The sequence below is a fragment of the Cyprinus carpio genome, chromosome A1 (assembly GCF_018340385.1).
Source record: "Cyprinus carpio isolate SPL01 chromosome A1, ASM1834038v1, whole genome shotgun sequence".
NCBI classification, from domain to species: domain Eukaryota; kingdom Metazoa; phylum Chordata; class Actinopteri; order Cypriniformes; family Cyprinidae; genus Cyprinus; species Cyprinus carpio.
The window spans coordinates 2,160,012-2,180,322 of NC_056572.1; the positions used below are offsets into that span (position 1 = coordinate 2,160,012).

Consider the following 20,311-nt stretch of genomic DNA (forward strand, 5'->3'; position numbering starts at 1 on the left):
TTTATTGGTACAAAATGCCATTTTTATTGAGTTCATCACACGTCATATGATGTTCATTCCAATCTGATTGCCATTTAGCTGAGATATAACATGATACAACAGTAATGAACCAAACCAAACCAAACCGAAGGAATCAGACAGTGTTTGTCAATGTCAGAATCACACCATAGTCGACTCAAACCAAGAAATAAAGTTTTCTTTGTGATTTGACAGACCCCTGCTTGCCCTGAGTGTGATCTATAGGGTTATATTTGGAGCCTGTTGTATTATGAAGCACATATAGTGAAATATTGCAATGTTTTTTTCATCCAATTTTAGTTCTGAATCAACAAAATAATATTACGCTCTGCCCTCATTCGTGTCTGCGTACACTAAGGGGAAAAGCACAGTGGTGAAATGTCAAAAAGACTTATTTGATGACACTTGAAACGGACATTAATATTTTCTGTTATCACTTGCATCTCCTCAAAGAAAATAAAAAATAGTTACGTTCTGGAACACGTGATAGATGTGGAACAAACAATAAAGAGAAAAATACACCCCCCAGATCACTTCTTACCAACCATGAAGATAATTAACAATTTCTAAATTACTTTTCCTTCATATTTAGAACCCATCCCTTCAGTTTCTAAAGTGACATCATCACATGATCACACGAGACGTCCATTCACGTTTCAACAATCACTCACAAAAAAACTTCAGATTTCTCTCATTTGAGGCCACTTCTCCACTCATAAAGTGAACTGATATGTCTGCAGACAGCTGTCTATTTAATCTATGAATATAATAGAAAAGTTGCATTTAGCTGATTTAATTTTCAGCTTCAGGAACTGAGCTGTTAAACTACAAAACATGACGTTAAGAGGCACCCTGTCAAAATAATCACAGCAAACGAGAAGGAAAAAATTAAAAAACAAACTCACCCTCCCTAAGTTACACAAACAAATCACGTTCCATAGACACTGTACACTAATATAATCCTTTAGCTATTGACCGCTCAGACCAGTCTTGTTCACAAGAGCTAAAAATAGATGTTTTTTCTCCAAATATTAGGTATATAACCCCTCCCCTAGGATTTATATCGTAAGAAATTCAATAAGATCTACAAAATATAGCAATGCCATTTTTATAAAATAGTTTTGCTTCTTTAAATATGTTGAATACATTCATGACTCTTGGTAGTGGCTGTGTGAAGGTGGCTCGCGGGGTCAGTATCTAGTTTGGTACTCGTGGTGCCATCTGTTGAAGTCATTGTAGAAGAGAACAATGCTGCCAGACGCCATCCCAGTGATGATGCATCTGCACACAGACGAGAGACAAGTCCCGTAAATATCAGACAGATCTTTTCTGATATATTTAGATTTCTGCTTATTGCTGATTTCATTTTTTTTTTTTAGATAGAAATCTTTTGTAACAATATACTGTACACTAACGTTCAAAAGTTTGGGGTCAGTAATTATTATTATTATTATTTTTTTTTTGAAAGAAAACTTTTTTTTTCAAGCATGTGTTAAATTTATAAAAACTGATATTAAAGACTTGTTTTGAATTGTTAGAAAAGATTTCTATTTTGAATAAACGCTGTTCTTTTTAACTTTTTATTCGTTAAAGTATCACAGGAGGTTCCAAAAATTATTAAGCAGCAAAAACTGTTTCTAACATTGATAATAAATCAGTATATTAGAATGATTTCTGAAGATCATGTGACACTGAAGACTGGAGTAATGATGCTGAAAATTCAGAATTTGATCACAGAAATAAATTAGATTTTACAATATAGTCACATAGAAAACAGTTATTTTAAAACGTAATAATATTTCACGATATTACGTTTTTTTTTTTTTTTTTTTTTTTTTTTTTTTAAACTGACTTTTTAACAAAAATCTTACTGATCCCAAACTTTGAATAGCATTGTGTGTGTGTGTGTGTGTGTGTGTCTGTGTGTTATATATAAGTAAGTAATTAAGTAAGCATATGTGTTATATTTGAATTTTTACTCTATCCTTTTCTGGAGTTATGTTTATACAAACAGGAACATCTTGGATTCTTTTGTAATGTAGCTACTGTACAAAAGGAGACCAGAAAACACACACTGCTACTCAAAAGTTTGGGATCAGTAAGCTCTTTGCTTTAAAAGAAATAAATGAATACTTCTATTCAGCATGGATGCATTAAGCTGATCAAAAGTCAGTTTTAACAAATATATGAAGCAGCACAACTGTCTTTATGTATCCTACCTTTGGTCATGTGACATAGCCATAGAGCGTATTCCAGCATCACATCCGGGGTACGTGAAGAGCTGTTTGAGATCATGGATCTGCCACACGCTGAGAACCCCTGCGTCTCCTCCGGTCAGCAGATACTGACCATCTTTACTGAGCAGCATCGCCTGCAGAGGACAGTCAGTGTGTTCAGTGCACGAGACTCAGTCAGTATCGTCTGCTTTTCACGTATAAAGGCAACGTCGTGGGTTCACCTCTTTTACTTTGTTGAATTTCAGATTAAATTAAAGTCACGTATATTTTGGCTTCACAGTAAATATAAACCAGACAGTCATTGCTTCATTTAAAATCTTGACATTAAAAGCCACTGACCACTCAAGAGGACCCCTGACGTCACTTTTAGGGGCCTTTCATGTTTCTGGATGATAAATAACACTGATAAGCATGTGATGGGTGCTGTAAACGTTTTTCTTTCTTTTTTTTTTTTTTTTTTTTTGCTCTCAGCTCAGTGAATAAGCCACACAAGCCCCCTTTCTTTCTTTCTTTCTAAACTATAAAGTTTTGACTTTGAAATCCATTAACAAAAATGTCTGTTTTCTCTAGCAATGATTTGGTATATTAGTTTCAATGACCTACTTACTTCAAAACCCTTTTAAAATCTTTTTTATTCTGTTTTCCAAAACAAAAGTCCCACTATCATCATAACTGTGTAATAGATGTTGGTTAAACAAGAGGCATACTGGCATACATTCAGGCAAAAGTTGTTATATAACAAAAGATTTAAATTTGATATTCAGTATTTTTCATAAATGTAAGTTTGGAGTACCACATTTTACATAAGATAGATTTTATAATTTCTGTTTTGATTAATAACAATAAATAAAGAATTGCCATCATCATTATTATTACTACTGCATGTTACCTTTTCACTGCAGTTTCATGAATTTTATGTTTCATAATTATTTTATTTATTGCTGTAAAACCGTGTTGCAGAAGGTGTTTTTTATTTTACATAATTTCACTTTATATATATATATGTATATTATGTTGTTGTTTTTTTTAAGCTTTTAAAAAAGTATTTTTGTATATATTTTAAGTTTTTTTAACACAATATCAAAAGAATTTAAAATGGACAAATTAAAAACCATAATAGCAAAATAAATAAACAAAAAAGGAATTGCAGATTTTATTTTATATAATTTCACATTTTTTTAAAATGTAAAAAACAAAAACACGCACACACACACACACACAAAAAAACAACTATTATTATTATTGTTATTATTATGTTGTTGTTAAATTTTTACTTTTTTTTATTTTAAGTTTTTAATGTAATATCCGTAGAACGTAGAATGAACAAATTAAAAACAGCAAAATAAAAAAGTAGGATAACAAGTTTAAAAAATTGTTAGAGAGAGAACTTTATCGTCATCATTATTATTAGTATTGGTAAAATCATGCCGAGCAGTAAAGACTGTTGTTGAGTGTTTGGGAATAGACCCCAAAAACCTGAGAAACTAGCCTGGTTGTGTCCCCCTTTATAATTGTGTAATTAAACATAAATAAATAAATAAAGACTGAAAAATTAAAACAGCATGTTCTAAACTCAACCCAACTACTGTCATACTTTTACTATAAGCTACAAAATAAATATCAAACTTTCCTGCTCTTCTTCCTTCACACACACACACACACACACACACACACACACACACACACACACACACACCCACACACACACGCACACACACACACACCACACACACACACACACACACACACACACACACCACACACACGCACACACGCACGCGCACACACACACACACACACACACACACTTACACGCACACACGACACGCACGACCACACACACACACACACACACCACACACACACACACAACACCACACACGCACACAACACACACGCACACACACACACACACACACACACACACACACACACACACACACACACACGTACACGCACACACGCACGCACGCGCACACGAGTGAAATAGCCAGAATCAATCACAGAGACTGCTCTGCTAGATCACTGTCCAGCACACTTCAGACCTTTACAGCACACATTTGTGTGCATCTGATCTCTTTTGATTTGTTTTGCATGCATCTGAGACGTGTGTGATCAGGGCTTAGGCTACACTGTGGCAAACCCCTGAGCGCTTTATTTCAGTGGTGGTATGAAGCAGAAGCTTGGGACAGACGTACAAAATCTGAAGGGAAGCATCAGCAGAGACTGTCACAAGCCTGTCTCATTTAATGACAGCCAAAGAATGAAGTGATTCTTCAATGTTATTCATGCATTTTGTTATTCAAAGGGTTAGTGTCCAAAAATCCTTAATCTGAATCATCCCAAAATCCAGTATTCTGATTCAAACTCCACCCTGTGACTCACTCGGTGACTCGGTCATGTTGTTTGGTTGAATGCTGAATGAAGTCTTATGTTCCAGAGTGCCTTATTACTTCAAAGATGTCTGAGAAAATCTATCAGTACATAATCCAGCATTCATGGTGGTCCCTCTGGACCTGGTCTGGAAAAGGGTCTGTGAGAAGCGGAGATGTCCAGGTTGCAGAGCAGGTCGGGTCAGAATCGTAAATCAGCCGTGACTCAGATATCAGACTTACAGTCCTGCCGTGATTTTAAACAACAGGGCTGTGTTGGATGATGCCCCGCTGTGTGTTTCCTCCTGATCTGCTGATCTGTCTGTGTTAGGTCAGGACATGTCTGGCACGAGTCAAGCCTGGATTTATGAAGACTTTAATGCAGTTCATTGCGTATGTGCTGAAGACACGGGAAATGTCTGCTAAAACAGTTACTATCAGACAGACGCTCGGTTGTGGGCTCCAGAGAGTCATTCATGGATTATTTCTACTCGTACAAATTAATGTTCTGTCAGAACATCAGCATGAAGACTCACTTTAACTGCAGCAACAAACTGTCCCAACACACACACACACACACAAAACCACACAAAACCACACAAACGCGCGCACACACACACACACACACACACACACACTCAAACACAAAACCACACACGCACACACACACACAAACAACAACACACACACACAACACACACACACACACACACACACACACACACACACACAAACACACACACAAACACACACACTCACACACACACACTCACACACACACACAAACTCACACTCACACACTTGCGCACGCACACTCATACACACAAACACACTCAAAATAAGACACACTTAAAACGTGAAAATAAATCATTTCCTCCACTCTCCCAGATTTGAAGTTTGTCCAGGATTTCAATTTGTGATGTTCAGGACCTCTGCTGGTCCCAAAACTACATCACACAGGGCAGCTTTGAATAAATATGACCTTTCATACGCAGTGGAATGTGAACTTAGCATGAGTTTGTGTTTCCAGTCTCCTGTGTCTGCACGAGTATGAATGGAAGTCGATGTCTAGCGTGCATGTGGCTTTATTTGCGTGCACAAATAATCAAAACTTTTTTTTTTTTAAGTAAAAAAAAAAGGCATTTATTTAAAATAGAATTTTGAAACATTAAATCAGTTTTAAAAGTATTCTTTTCTTTAAAAAGCCTAAACTTTGAATGGCAGTGTATGTATAGAATAGAACATACAGAATACAGGATCAGCATTCTATAAAATGACGCAGGCTGATCCTGCATTATGTCATATTAGTGGAAGAATAAAGAAGTGTGTTAAAGAGCAGAGCTGCGCCTCTCCTCCATCACTGCAGACTCTGCTGTTTATTGGAAACAAACGGAACCTGGACACAATGAGGAAACTAATCAAGCTCAGAGCGGAGGAGCGCGTAACAGAGCTGGCCTGTTAAATGAGATGCAGGTGTGGGTATGTGTGTGCAGGACGGAGAGAGAGAGAGAGAGAGAGAGAGAGAGAGAGAGAGAGAGAGAGAGAGAGAGAGAGAGAGAGAGAGAGAGAGAGAGAGAGAGAGAGAGAGAGAGAGAGAGAGAGACGCAGAGCTCTGTGAATTTTCCCAGGCCCAGAGGAAAGAGAAAGTGATGGAGCGGGAATGAGGGAAAGAGAGCTGGCCGATTGTAGGAGCTCGGCCCACCAATGACAAATGTGTCCTCTGATGCAGGAGGCCTTGCCGCTGGCCATATCGCTCTCTCTCTCTCACTCTCTCTCTCTCTCTCTCTTTCTCTCGCTCGCTCTCACAGACACATGCAAGTTTGAGTGGCATTTCGTAGCCCTGCAGATCAAAGGACAGATCTGGAGCCGTAGGGTTCAGAAGCCAAGAGAAAGAGAGATGGAGGCCCGTAGGCAGATCATGCCATCATTCAATCACACACCAGACAGAATCAGAAGAAAAGAAATGGAAAGAGAGAAAGAAGAGGGGGACAAATGGACATGCGAAAGCTTCATATTCACAAATAACTGTATAGAGGGGAGTTTACGCTCATGTTTACCTTTACGTTGTCTTCCACCTCCATATGTCCCAACAGTTTTCCATTGATGCTGAACACACAGAAGAGGCCCTTGTCATAATAAATGACGCAGTGACCCTCGGTGGAGGACAGAACCAAACGGGGCCGCACGCAGCCGTCTGGACCCTCCAGAGTCCTCAACAGGTCACCGCTCATAGAGTGGACGAGACACGGACCCTCTGTTGTCAAACACACACAGACACATGAGGGTCAAATCAGACAGAAGTACAGAGTGAATGTTTAAGGACTGATATCTCAAGAATTATGATTGCTAGCCTCATTGACAATTGTTTAGTCCAAATAGTCTATTCAGGATACAAGTATTTTCATAACTAGCCACTAAAGTTGGAAAGAATAAAAAGGGTAAAAATGTAGAGATGGGTTACTTACACTAATAAAATCATGAAGGTTTTTATTCAATGATCTAAAAATAGAAGCTTTGAAAAACATTGGCTTTTTTCTTCTTTAATTTTTAAGTTTCTAAAAACAAAAATGAATGATTTTTTTTTTTTTGAGTTTTGACTTATTTTTGGTCGTATGTGTGTTCTCATGCAAAAAGACAAGTTTGACCCAGAGAGAACAACCAATCATAGTAAGTAAACAAAAATAAATATAAACAATTAAAAAAATAAAAATTAAAGTAGAAAAAAATAAAAATAGTAATTAAATTAATAATATAAACAATAAATAAATATAATTAAAAATTTAAAAATTAAAATTTTAAATGTACTTCAACTTAAAAAGTCTTAGCAATCAAAAAATAAATTAATAAAATATTATATAAATAAAAAGAGTGTGTGTTTACCTTTGCAGCCACTGATGACAAGTCCCAGCTCCGCACACACACTCGCACACGTGACCTCACAATCATGACCCGTCAGGATCGTCCGGGGAGTCACCAATTCTGCTGGAGAGTCACACACAGAGAGTTAATGATACAATCATAAAAAAGCAATCACAATCACTAGATTACACCATGAAGGATATAATAGCTGCACTTCATTTAACACTGCTGTCAACTTCAACGTCAAAATGAGGGTTTTTATTTGTTGTCTACTCTGTAATAATGTAATTGCAATGATGAGCTCTGATAGCATTCATGTGTTTGCTTTCTGTCCATATCAATCACACACATACACACACACACACACACACACACACACACACTCTCTCTCTCTCTCTCTCTCTCTCAGTCTAGATGGATAAGTTTTCTTTAGGTGGCAAACTTCCTAAATGTCTCCGCTTTGAGTTATACCCTACAGCTCCAGGGATTAAAGCCTGATGTCGGATTGTGCCCTGAAAGGATCAATAAAACTGATATATTGGTGTATCGTTTAACCTCCCTGTCATCAGCCACCATTTGGTTCACATTAGAACAACATCTGATTACAATCTAATACCTATATAATGTATACTATTTATCTGTACTGCAAATGCACACTAGAGAGTATCATTTAACCATCAGAGAAAGAGAGAGAGAAAATGAATACATAAACACAATAGAAAAAAGTTGCAATAATATCTATAATAACCGAAACAGCATCAGATTGAATTGGTTATGAAGGTGCTGTGCATTATTCGGCAACTAGATGGCAGTGTGGTCAACAGAATCACTGTACTGTACACAGCTTGGGAAAGACTAGGTATGGATGTAAACCACTGTATATTTGAAATCATACTGTAACTTAATTCCTGCCTTAAATGAAGAACAGTGTCAGAATGGAAAATACAAACTATCAGCAAAAAATTTAAATACCTAACATAACGTATAATAACACGAATTCACCTATTATGTCTGGCATTTTCACTATTTAGTAACCAGACGGAGGCTATTACATAGATTTCAGCTATAAAAATAATTTGACGTTTTATGCTGAGATAAAAAAAAATAAAAAATACATTTATAAACCATTAACATTTATCAAAAACATAATAATACATATATAGTTTGGACAAATTTTGGAGTGTCTGAACTGATTCCTGGAAGGTTTCCTGATTAGAACATGACAGAAATTATAATTTTTTTTTTTTTTTAGTTTTTATGTTCATCCTTTAACCCGCCTGATAATATCACTGGAAAACATGGCCTGTACATGTGATACAAATCCAGAGATCCAGTTTGATTTGACTTTAGATGAAAGTCTGGCTCTTCTATCCACCTACACTCATATTCATCTTTAGATTACCCAAATCACAATTAGTCATAAATTCTGTCCCATTTGTAGAAGAGCACTTAACAGCATGCAGAGCATCCAGATTAGTAAAGAGGATGTGTGTGTGTGTTGTGTGTGTGTGTGTGTGTGTGCTTTGATCAGCACTGCAGGTTAGTGTGTGCAGGGGAAGACCGTGGCATTTTTCACTTTTATTGAGTGTTCTCTTGCTCTCTCATATAGATGGGACTGAACTCTCCTAAGCCGGAGACCTCCGAGTCACATTTACTGTCTCCCTCTGTGGCCCTCTGGCCTCTACTTTCACTCACACACACACACACACACACACACACACACACACAGGCAGGCCAATTCCATTTCTGGCGTGACACAAGCCTGAAACTCAATCTTCTGAGCAGAGACCTGCTGTGGTCAGATGAAACTAGTTGTAGCTTCTGCGAGTGAGCTGTAAATCATTACACCGGCTTTGACAGACACACACTGGAATGCGTGTGTGTATGAAGAATGTGCTTTTAACACAGTTGCACTGCACTGATATCATCACCTGCGTGAAAGCTTTTCCTATGTGCGTTTGCAAAGTGCAGGTTGGGGATTTGGACTCTGAACGTTACCCTGATCTTGACCTCTCCATGTGAGGAACACGAGGAACTCTAGAGGCTCTTCTGAGCACCAGTGCTGATGAAACTAATCATTCAGACAAATTTTGGAGCCTTCATTAAAATAAAATGACATGTGAGGAACACAAAAGGAGTTATTTAGCAGAATGTTCAAGCTGCTCTTTTCCAGGCATTAAAAGTGACACCCATGATCAGTGCATGACAGATTCACTTCAGGGTTTGCATGTGGCTTAACATTTACAACTTACTCCCAGGGTTCTCTCCGATGCTGCTGTGCTTGCCGTTCCAGTACCAGAGCAGTAATGTGGCGTCTCTGGAGCCGGACAGAACGTAACAGTCTCCGCCGATGTATGACTCTGAGCGGGCCAGACAGGTCACCACATCCAGATGGCCAAACACAATCTGTGTCAGTTTACCTGTTAACACACAAACACAGGAGCTGAAACGACTGTGTGTTGAGCCGTTTACATACACAAGATGAGCTCACACACTCCCCAAATATTTGCTTTTGGTCTGTCTGTAGATCTCAGAGTTCGGGAGTGTTTGTGTGTGGAGTGATTATTTCGAAATTCATGGTCTGCTTGCGTGACTTGTGTTCTGAGCCTCGTGCTCCCACGAGATGGAGTCACGGTCCATCCGTGAGACGAGAAAGCTATCTGAGCCCTGTGGCGATGGAGTTGTAATGCAGTCTGCAAGCTCATTTGTGACTTTTGACCCTTTCCTTTGTGTATTGCAGTGGAGGCGGTGTCTGGGTGCTGGGGGGGTCGTGGGGGTCACCTGTATCAGTGGAGTAGACGCGGAAGCTCTTGTCCCAGAAGCCACACAGCAGGATGAAGCGGTTGTCGGCCGTGATGACAAAACTCTGAGCATTTACCTGGATGCTCTGATCTAACAGATCTGAGATCTGCCTCCTGTGAATGCCCACATTATTCGCTGAAAACAGAGAGAGAGTCACTGGTTAAAGACTCACTTGTTATAAAAGCTACAAACACAACTTTTTGCTCAGAAAGTGATTTGGTAAAATGGACATACATGACATTCTCGAGCAGGAGTGAAAGAAAATGAGCCATGAACGATGTCTCTCCCCACGCAGAGAGACACAGGAGGGAGAGGGGAGTGTGATTTGTTGTTTTTGATGAATCTTTTAAAAATGCAGCTTTAGTAAGACATTCCTGCGCCAGTTTTATGTATTTTGTTTCACTCTGTGGTCTCTGGCTTCTCTTACAATACAACTTAAATCAATTTTTCATGTGCATTTATTTATTTGGTAGGTAACAATGCAAGCAAGTCCCTAAAGTCATGTTCCAGCATTGCCAAAAAAATCAATGTCGTGTTAGGGCCAGTGGTTTTGAAACAAAATGCGAAATGCATTTCAAATAATTTTTTTGTGTCCTTGTATGTTTGTTATTGAAGCCCATTTCAGCCACTGAATAAAAAATAAAAAAGGTAATTGTGACTTTTTATCTCACAATTCTGACTTTTTTTTTCTCTGCAACAGCAAGTTTACATCTTGCAGGTCTGACTTTTTTCTCAGAATGGTGTGATATAAGCTCATAATTGCATGATATGAAGTTGTAATTGCAAGTTATAAAATATTGAAATAACTATTGAAATAAATTTTTTCCGCACAATTGGACTTTATAGCCTAACATGCAATTGTGAGCTTATATCTCACTATTCTAAGAAAATAAGTCAGAATTACGGGATGTAAACTCAACTGTGAGAAAAAAAGCCAGAAATGTGAGTTTATATATTATATTAGATTATATTACATTATTCCTTACACATTCAAAGCATACCTGATAAAACCACTTACATTGATTAACATTTATTTTTCACAATATTTACTCAAGATTCACTCAAAAATACCTGAAATCAGAAATTGTGCATTATCTGTTTACTATTAGTAAAAATAATTCTGGAAGCTGCCCAAGTGGACATATTATCAGATGCAGATTACTTCAGAATAAACTGAAGCGTGAGAGGATTATTATGCTCTAGTTTCAACGGTTCTTCACAAAAATGCTGAATAAAACTAATTTCATAATGATTTTGGATTGCTGAAGGCTTGAATTCAGATTTGATGAAGTAGTGAATGACAGACATGGAGGTGTAGAGAGAGAGAGCGTACAGGTAAGTGGGATGAGGACACACACAGATGCTGTCCATGAAGTGAGCGAGATATATGATACTGTATAATAATAAGACCGGCAGGAGAGCTGAGATATAAGATGAACAGGAGGAGAGAAAGGCTTCAGCCATATGCTCTCTCTCATCCCTTTATGCCTCATCAACAGGTCGGAGGATGAGAGGAGGACATATTGTCCTGACAGTGAGTGCCACGCCGCTTCAATCAGACATTATTACACCATTCATATTCATTCAGTCTGACAGGACAGAGAGACAGAGAGAGAAAGAGAGAGAGGGCTGATGATGTACAGGCTAAGCCACAGCTCATTGCTTTCCAATTTGCATGCAAATGCTGATCTGAAGCTGAATGGCGGCTGGGTGAAAAACAGCACTCATCTCCTCCCGAGGGCCGGGCCCTCGCAACTCACAACAGCCAATCACAAATCACTCTACTGACGACTGACAAGCCACAGACCTATCAAAGGGTCAATCTCAACCGGTAACTGGTACTGCTGGTCTTGCACAGAAGCGCTCTGATGACCTGAGAGAAAGAGAGAGGACAGATGAAAAATAGATCAGGATACTTATTCATAGAGGTCCATATAAAGTCATTTACGACAGCAGACAGATGACAATAACACCTTAACAAAGAACATTGATCCTCTGTTCAAGAAACAAAAGAATAAAGCAAAACAATTATAAAAACATGCCAGCATTTATGTAAGATTTTGAAATTGTTTGTTTTATCTCCAGTTTTGGTATTGATAGCTAGGTAAACATGCATGCGGAGCTGCTTAAATAACTTATAAAGAAGTATTAGAGTCAAAAGTCATACTTTAATACAAGTGAAGCATAATGGGTTAAATGTGATTGACAGCATGACGGATTTAGCATAATTTTGCTTGAAATGTAAATGCCTTTATTCCATTCTTTGAATATATTCAGTGTCTTAAGCTGAGTGCACACTGTGTGATTTTTAATTTCTTGTTGACAGTTCATTGCTCGCCAAAATGTGTTTAAGAAAGCAAAATCTTGGCTAAAATTGTCTGGTGTGAACCCTACATTCATGAATTCATTCATGTACATTGCGATGGCAACAATTTCATATAAATTGTTCAAAATTGTATTTTTGAAAATAACCATCCTTCCTCTTATACTGGTGAATGCCTCGTAACGCTTCTTACAATTATACTGATCTTTAATAAAATAAATAAATCAATAATAATAAGAGGATGATTAATGGAGATGGACAGGAAGCTGAATGCAAAGCAGAGGAAGTGTCACATTTGATCCGGTTCAGGCTGAGACTTCAATGTCTAAGAAGCTGGTGATTACACACAACCAGAGTTTAGAGGGATCAAGCTACTCAATTAGACCATCCATAACTATTACACATTTTGGAGTATAATGATAATGGCATAAGGAAGGCCAGGTTAAAAGTAGGGACTTTCATGCATAATTTTTTTCTAAAAAAAAAAATGCTTGTTTCCATTTGAATCACACTGTACAAAGTCATACAAAATCATCACTTTCAGGGATGTAAATGAACAGATCTCATGATTCTACTCAAGTAGTAGTTTTAGAAAGAAATATACAGATTCAATGTTGAATAAATAATGATAATAAATGGGGATTAAAAAATGAATACTGAAATACAAAATTATTATTTTTTTAATTAAACCAGTAGGTGGTGGCAAATCTTAATGAGTGAGTCATTCGTTCAAACAACTGATTGATTCAGAAATGAATCAAATGACTCTTTATGAATGGCTCACTGAATCATTGACTCACTCGATTCGTTCAAAACCACCGATTCACTCAGTAACGAATCACCACTGTGTGTTGCTCGGAGACAGTTCTGCAGTGGCTTTGTTTGGAACTATTTTAAGAAATTGAGCAAAGCAGAAAATACTGAGTCTAAAATTGAACCCAATATTGCTGAACTATTTTATAAAATCAATATCACATTTGCAGTCACACTGATACTGCGAGATCCCATCACATCGCTGTCTGACCGCTCTTGCTCACCAGTGAGGCCTTGCCACTTGTTGACGGCGAAGAGGCGGTTGGCGGTGACTGTGATGACCGCTGGGTTGGTCAGGCCTGACTGTGTGTTGGCGGCCACGTGGGTGACTGGAGAGTTGGACGGGAACTTGAGTACCATGATGACGTCCTGCTGCATCTGCTCTGTGAACATCAGTGGGGTCTGCAGAAGAAGATACTGTTGAGTCCATGACCACCACCATCATCAGCGGGGAGCGAGGGAGCGTAGAGGAAAAGAGAGTGATGGATGGAGAGAGGAAGAGAACAGTGGAAGAAAAGCAGGAAGAGAGGAAATTAGGCAGCGAAAGACTGAACAGCGTAAACGAGCACGAAAGCTGAGACTGAGGTCAGATGTTATGAGGACAGCGGAATGTGATTAGGGTTGGGAACTGAGAATCTTTCTTATTCAAAAACTTAAATAAATAATAATCAAAAAATCGGGACATTCTGGAATGTCTGCATTTTTTAGCGGATGGAATGCAGTAATAATATTTGCAATATCAGCATCAGAGCATCAGCTGAAAAAACTGTACAATTGATTTCAAATTTATTATCGCTGCTCTGTAGAAATATCTGACTTGACAGCAGGCTTCTGAAAGTTATGAATGTAATGAGAACTGTTTTTCACATGCTGTTCACAGAATTGTTACTCAGCTGGAATTAAGTAGAATCAGAATCATTAATTTTCTTATGATTCCTTTATTGCAACTATCATTATATATGAACAAATAAATTCATTAAATAAATAAATATTATGTATATTATCATATAAATATATATTATACCTAAAAATATTAATAATATTGAAATAATTACATGATTGCATCAGCTCTACCCTACAAACTATTACCGTATTTTTCGGACTATAAGTCGCACCTAAGTATAAGTCGCATCAGTCCAAAAATACGTCATGACGAGGAAAAAAACATATACAAGTCGCACTGGGCTATAAGTCACATTTATTTAGAACCAAGAACCAAGAGAAAACATTACCGTCTACAGCCGCGAGAGGGCGCTCTATGCTGCTCAGTGCTCCTGTAACCTATCAGATCGGCTGCATATTTTACCATATTTTACAGTTTGTAATCTGCAGAATAGGATTTTCTTTTGGGGGGCATTTTGTTTGCATTCAGTCTTTCTCAGTTGTCTTTAAGTTAACATTTCAGTTAACAGTTTTCTGTTGTTTTCAGTTAATGTTTTTCAGAGGTATGCTAGAGGAGCACTGAGCAGCATAGAGCGCCCTCTCGCGGCTGTAGACGGTAATGTTTTCTCTTGGTTCATTTCTCTTGGTTCATGTCAAATTAATTTTGATAAATAAGTCGCACCTGACTAGTCGCAGGACCAGCCAAACTATGAAAAAAAGTGTGACTTATAGTCCGGAAAATACGGTATCTCCTATTAGTGATATACTGCGATATGATTCCAGATAAGCTGTATTTTTTGTAGAATAATGATGAAGTTCATGAACAGATCAAATGCAATGCTGAAGTAAGTCAAAGCTGGAGGAAAGAGGACAGAGAGAGAACCAGAGAGAGATCAAAGCGGCTACACACTTTCGTTTCACAAAAAAACTGATATATTTGACATTTTTGGACCTCAGAGAATTCCAGAAATGCTTCTGCTAGGGTAAGTTACATGCTAAGTTAGACTTCCTGGGTAATGAGTACAAGATAAACAGAAGGAAAACAGGTTGTAAAGGTCTAAAGAATTTTTTTTTTTCAAATAAATCTGAACCTTCCTTTAGGCTGCCACAGTAAATTCATATTTCCATTAGTGATATTATAATCTGCTTTCTACTGCGTTCCACTCTTCAAGCTTAAAAGTTATATGCACATACACAGCTGTCTGATTACTTGGCAGCAAAGTCATCCAACCATCAAGCAGACTTCCTCGGAGAGGCAGGGCTGTGTTCGTATAAGATGCTGATTGGCTGTTGCTTTAAAATGATGCTTCTATACAGCACAGATTAAGCACTTCACATAAAGAATCAATGTCTAAACTATTGGAGAAAGTGTAACTATATGCTAAGCTCATATACAGTGGCTATAGAAAAGAACCACCCCCCAACACCTTTAAAATAAACACATTTTGATGCTTTGCAGTATATGCACTATAATATCTTCTGACATATTGGTGTTATATCTTTCACTTGGATTTTATAAGTTGCAGTAAATACAGCTGGATAAAATAAAAACTGTGTCCGTCTTCATTTCAGGCTGCAAAGCAACAAAATGTTATTTCTATACCCACTGTATACTAGCATATCTCTCAATGTCACCATAAAACTCTTCTCTAACTGTTGTCTCATGTCTGTGATGTCTAATCCTGACGTGTGTGAGATTTTTAGACCGTATGGAGACACAGGGCTAACTGGTGCGCCTGCAGTGAATTAGACAGACAGCTAGCGCCTCTTAAACAGTGTTCAGCCTGTGAGTGCCATTAAACAGAGGATCTGCTCTCATTAACCTACTGGAGACATGGGAGAGGGGGAGAAAGAAAGCACAGACACAGAGAGAAAGAAAGATGAAGGGATTACAGAGAGAACGCGTATCATCCAGATATAGGATTGCATGAAAATTACATGTTAATTCAAAAGAAATTCTAACATTTCTAAATCTAAACACATTAATGTGTCAACATAATGTGTGATTAGGCCACAGTTCAATTTAAGTTTAAACTTTTATAAATGTACCTTAGAAAAAACAAAACAAAAAAACATTACTGGTGTGCACAAACATATTTTAAGATCTGTCAGTGCAAGTTTCTTTCAGTTAAAACAGCCCAGACATGCATTTTAGTCTGAGACTAGGCTGTGAAACCGGGTCAAAATCAGATCAATTTTTCTGATTAAATCTCACAAATGTTAATATTCAAATGAAACGAGAAGATTAAAAATAGTGTAGTCATTCATCAAGTGTTGGAATCAGAAATGTTGTGCCGTCTGTGGTCAAGAGAAAAAACAAACAAACAAAACAAAACAAGTCTTCCCTCTGTATCAGATCTCTTGTTCAGAGAGTGATGTTTTCTAGCATGTCACAGTGTTTGGGAAGGGATTGTGTGATTATGATGATATTGTGTAGTCAAACTGTTTAGTGTCACTGTTATGAAATGCAGTTCTGAGCCTACAGTATAACTATATCTGCATGTGGACATTCAGAGGAGAGTGTGTGTGTTTTTTCCCCACACAGGCAGGCAGGGGCTGTCAACGCCGCAGAAACACACAGCTAATGGGGCTTTCTAGGTCATCACCCACAGTCTCTTAGTTTCTAGACTAAAGACCGTATCACCTCAGAGCTCTACGCTCAACCACTAGACTTTTCCCACTTCTGGGACCCTTTCTCACGCCAGAGGCTCACTGAGAGAGGACAGGAAAAGCCCACAAGAGTGAAGGAGTTGATTTAAGCAGACAGCTAACGTTTCAAACCCGTTTTCCACCAAAACCTTTCTCAGACCAAGCCCTACATTTCTACCTGCCCTGCACAAACAACTTCATTATTTTATTTTAGATCGACAGGAAAAATGAAGGGGCTTGAGTTGATGAGTAAAGCAGCATAAAGAAAGAAATCAACTCAAGAGGCATCGCATTGCATAATGGGCACAGCCTTGTTTTACAGCAGCTTTGCCTAAACAAGTTGTTGTTTACTACCTTACTAACTACTAATAAGCTTAGTAGTTAATTATATATATATTAACGCTTGGGTAAGATTAATTAACATTAGAACAGGCTTGTGTCTGTGCCATCATCACTTTCACTTTAATTCTCCTGCACTGACTCGAAGCTGTTTTTTAAGACCCAGAAACCCTTTCTCTGTGGTGGAAACGCACGGAATGCTTCCTGATTTGACACTGGGTCCTGCTTACAGAGCAAATGAGGAGAAAAGAGATTGCACGTGAAAATTTAGTAATAGGCTCTTAAAGAACAAAAGGGAGAAAGAAAAAAAATCATGCACAGTTCCCTGCATCTGTACCCATTTGTTATCTAATTATGAAACCTGATTCAAATAAAGATTATTATCATATGACAATACACTATCTTGACTTGACTATGACTTGATCTTAACAGTTTTGCAGACATGCTGATAAGTTTGTGAATGTCTGCATTTTGAAGATAATAATTGGACAGTGAGAGATAGAGAGAGAGAGAGAGTGTGTGTGACTTTGAGTATGTGTGTGTGACTCTGAGTATGACTCTGAGTGTGTGTGTGTGTGTGTGTGTGTGTGTGTGTGTGTGTGTGTGTGAGTATGACTGTGAGTGTGTGTGTGTGTGTTTGTGTGTGTGTGACTGTGTGTGAGTGAGTGAGTGTGTGTGTGTGTGTGTGTGTGTGTCTGTGTGTGACTGTGACTGTGTGTGTGTGTGTGAGTGCATGTGTGTGTTGTGAGTGAGTGAGTGAGTGAGTGTGTGTGGTGTGACTGTGCGTGTGTGTGTGTGTGTGTGAGTGCATGTGTGTGTGTGAGTGAGTGAGTGAGTGAGTGTGTGTGTGTGATGTGAGTGTGTGTGTGTGTGTGAGTGTGTGTGCATGTGTGTGTGTGAGTGTATGTGTGTGACTGTGTGTGTGTGACTGTGTTTGTCTGAGTGTGTGTGTGTGTGTGTGTGTGTGTGTCTGTGTGTGTGTGTGAGTGTGTGTGTCTGTGTGTGTGCGTGTGTGTGTGTGTGTGACTGTGTGTGTCTGTGTGTGTGTGTGTGTGTGTCTGTGTCTGTCTGAGTGTGTGTGTGTGTGTGTGTTTTTTGTTTTTGTTGTTTGTGTGACTGAGTGTGCGTACGCGTGTGTGTGTGTGTGACTGAGTGTGTGTGTGTGTGTGTGACTGAGTGTGTGTGTGTGTGTGTGTGTCTGTGTGTGTGTGTGTGTGTGAGACAGTGAGTGTGTCTCTGTGTGTGTGTGTGTGCGCGTGCGCATGTGTGTGTGTGTGTGAGTGAATGAGTGAGTGTGTGTGTGACTGAGTGTTTGTGTGTGTGTGTGTGTGTGCGTGTGTGTCACTCACCACCTGCATGGCAGAGCTGCGTGGTGGGTGGGGCTCGATCAGCAGCTGGCAGGGGGTCTGTCCAAAACCTCTGATTTGAGACTCCACAGCCTGAGAAGCACAGAGAGTCAGGGTTATGTAGGTTTAGTGGCACTAATGAAGAGATATAGGACTATAAACATCACCTTCAGACAGCGGCTAACATGCCCTGGACAATATCAGCTCATACAGACTCAACGTATTGTGTGTGGAAAAAAAAAAGAAGAAAAAAAAAGTGGTGGGAATAATGATCATAATAATGGAAAAAGGCTATCTAGCAGCTGGATTTATGTACACTTCTGTGTGCAAGAGTATGTTAATGCAGAGGAAAGTGTGTGCGTGCACAAGAGATCAATCTTTTTTTTTCTTGACACCCAAAACCATTGCTAATATATTGTGAATATTTGTTTGTCTGGATTAATGCAAGTCTCTCTCTATCCCACCGTCCAGCTTGAATCTCTGACGGGATTTTCATGAATCAATAGAAAGGCAGGAATGCCAGAAATGTCCCAGCTCTCGTCTGACTGCTCAGACACTAACTGTATTCGTGAAAGCATCAGGAAGTCACGAGGCTTTCCATGTCCCTCTCATTGTATTTCTTCACTCTTCCTCCTCTCTCTTTTTCCACTTTGCTCACACTGCACTTCTTTCCATCAATCGTTTCCGTCTGTTTCTAACTCTTATTCTGCTCTTCATCTCTCTTTCTTCGTCCCGCTCTCCTGCTTTGATCTGGTTCGGCCCACTCTGCTGCTAACAATAGACTGCACCACACAAACTCTTCTTTATATAGTGTAAATCCACTAGTGATCTCATTAGAGGCATTGATGGAACACAGATGACAGGACTACTGTGTCTGGAAATACCATTCTGAAGAAGCGGGGTTCAGAAGAGGCCACGCAAGGGAAGACACCTCGTTTCAATTATATGATTGGTTGATTTCTGCTCAAAAGCAATAGAATTTGACACTCTGTGTGGCATCAAGTCTTCATTTCTTGACCAAGTCTTTGGTGTTTGGCAAAACCACATTACGTCAGCTATTCAGTATGAGATCTTTCAGTCTTTTTCAGTCAGATCGTTATTTATGTAAGGCATTTACTTCAATAATGTAGTTTCATAGACCTCAGTAAGAGTAGATGGCATGTGTAATTTAGGGAACAAAAACAAGTATGTGTTTGATAAAGGTACAGTCCTTTCTTTCTGTTGTGCACAAAGCTGTCAATGAAGATAAATACAGTGGGGTCCAAAAGTCTACATGAGAGATCATCAGGGATCAGGAAAAAATCTAAACATGAAAGAAAAATATAATATAAAATAAATATAATAATAATAATAATAATAATAATAATAATAATAATAATAAACATTTATTAAAGTTAAAAATAAAAAATAAAAAAACTATTAATAAAATAAAAAATAAAATAAATTAAATTAAATTAAAAATTAAAAATTAAAAATTAAAAATAAAATAAAATAAAATAAAATAAAATAAAATAAAATAAAATAAAATAAAATACTGGTCATCCATCCAGGGTGATTCTGTCTTCGGCCACAATAAATTTACATTCACTGAATCACATAAGATGCTTTCTGGAATATTGTGAGATGGTGCTGGATAACATGTATTATCACCACTGCGAACAGGATGAAGGT

General features: G+C 38.3%; 1 protein-coding gene across 3 annotated transcripts in view; it reads right to left on the reverse strand.

Moving 5' to 3' along the window:
* The window catches only part of LOC109062054 (lipopolysaccharide-responsive and beige-like anchor protein), a 208,042-nt gene continuing 187,731 nt past the window's right edge, over positions 1–20,311 (reverse strand). For all 3 annotated transcript variants that reach the window (XM_042717055.1, XM_042717109.1, XM_042717169.1), the window contains 9 exons: positions 18,644–18,733; positions 13,649–13,841; positions 12,096–12,161; positions 10,268–10,423; positions 9,739–9,906; positions 7,508–7,609; positions 6,685–6,881; positions 2,238–2,389; positions 1–1,299 (listed from right to left, as the gene is read on the reverse strand). In XM_042717055.1, the coding sequence (XP_042572989.1) occupies positions 1,209–1,299; positions 2,238–2,389; positions 6,685–6,881; positions 7,508–7,609; positions 9,739–9,906; positions 10,268–10,423; positions 12,096–12,161; positions 13,649–13,841; positions 18,644–18,733 (1,215 nt within the window). In that variant the 3' untranslated portion in view covers positions 1–1,208. The remainder of the gene's footprint in view (positions 1,300–2,237; positions 2,390–6,684; positions 6,882–7,507; positions 7,610–9,738; positions 9,907–10,267; positions 10,424–12,095; positions 12,162–13,648; positions 13,842–18,643; positions 18,734–20,311) is intronic.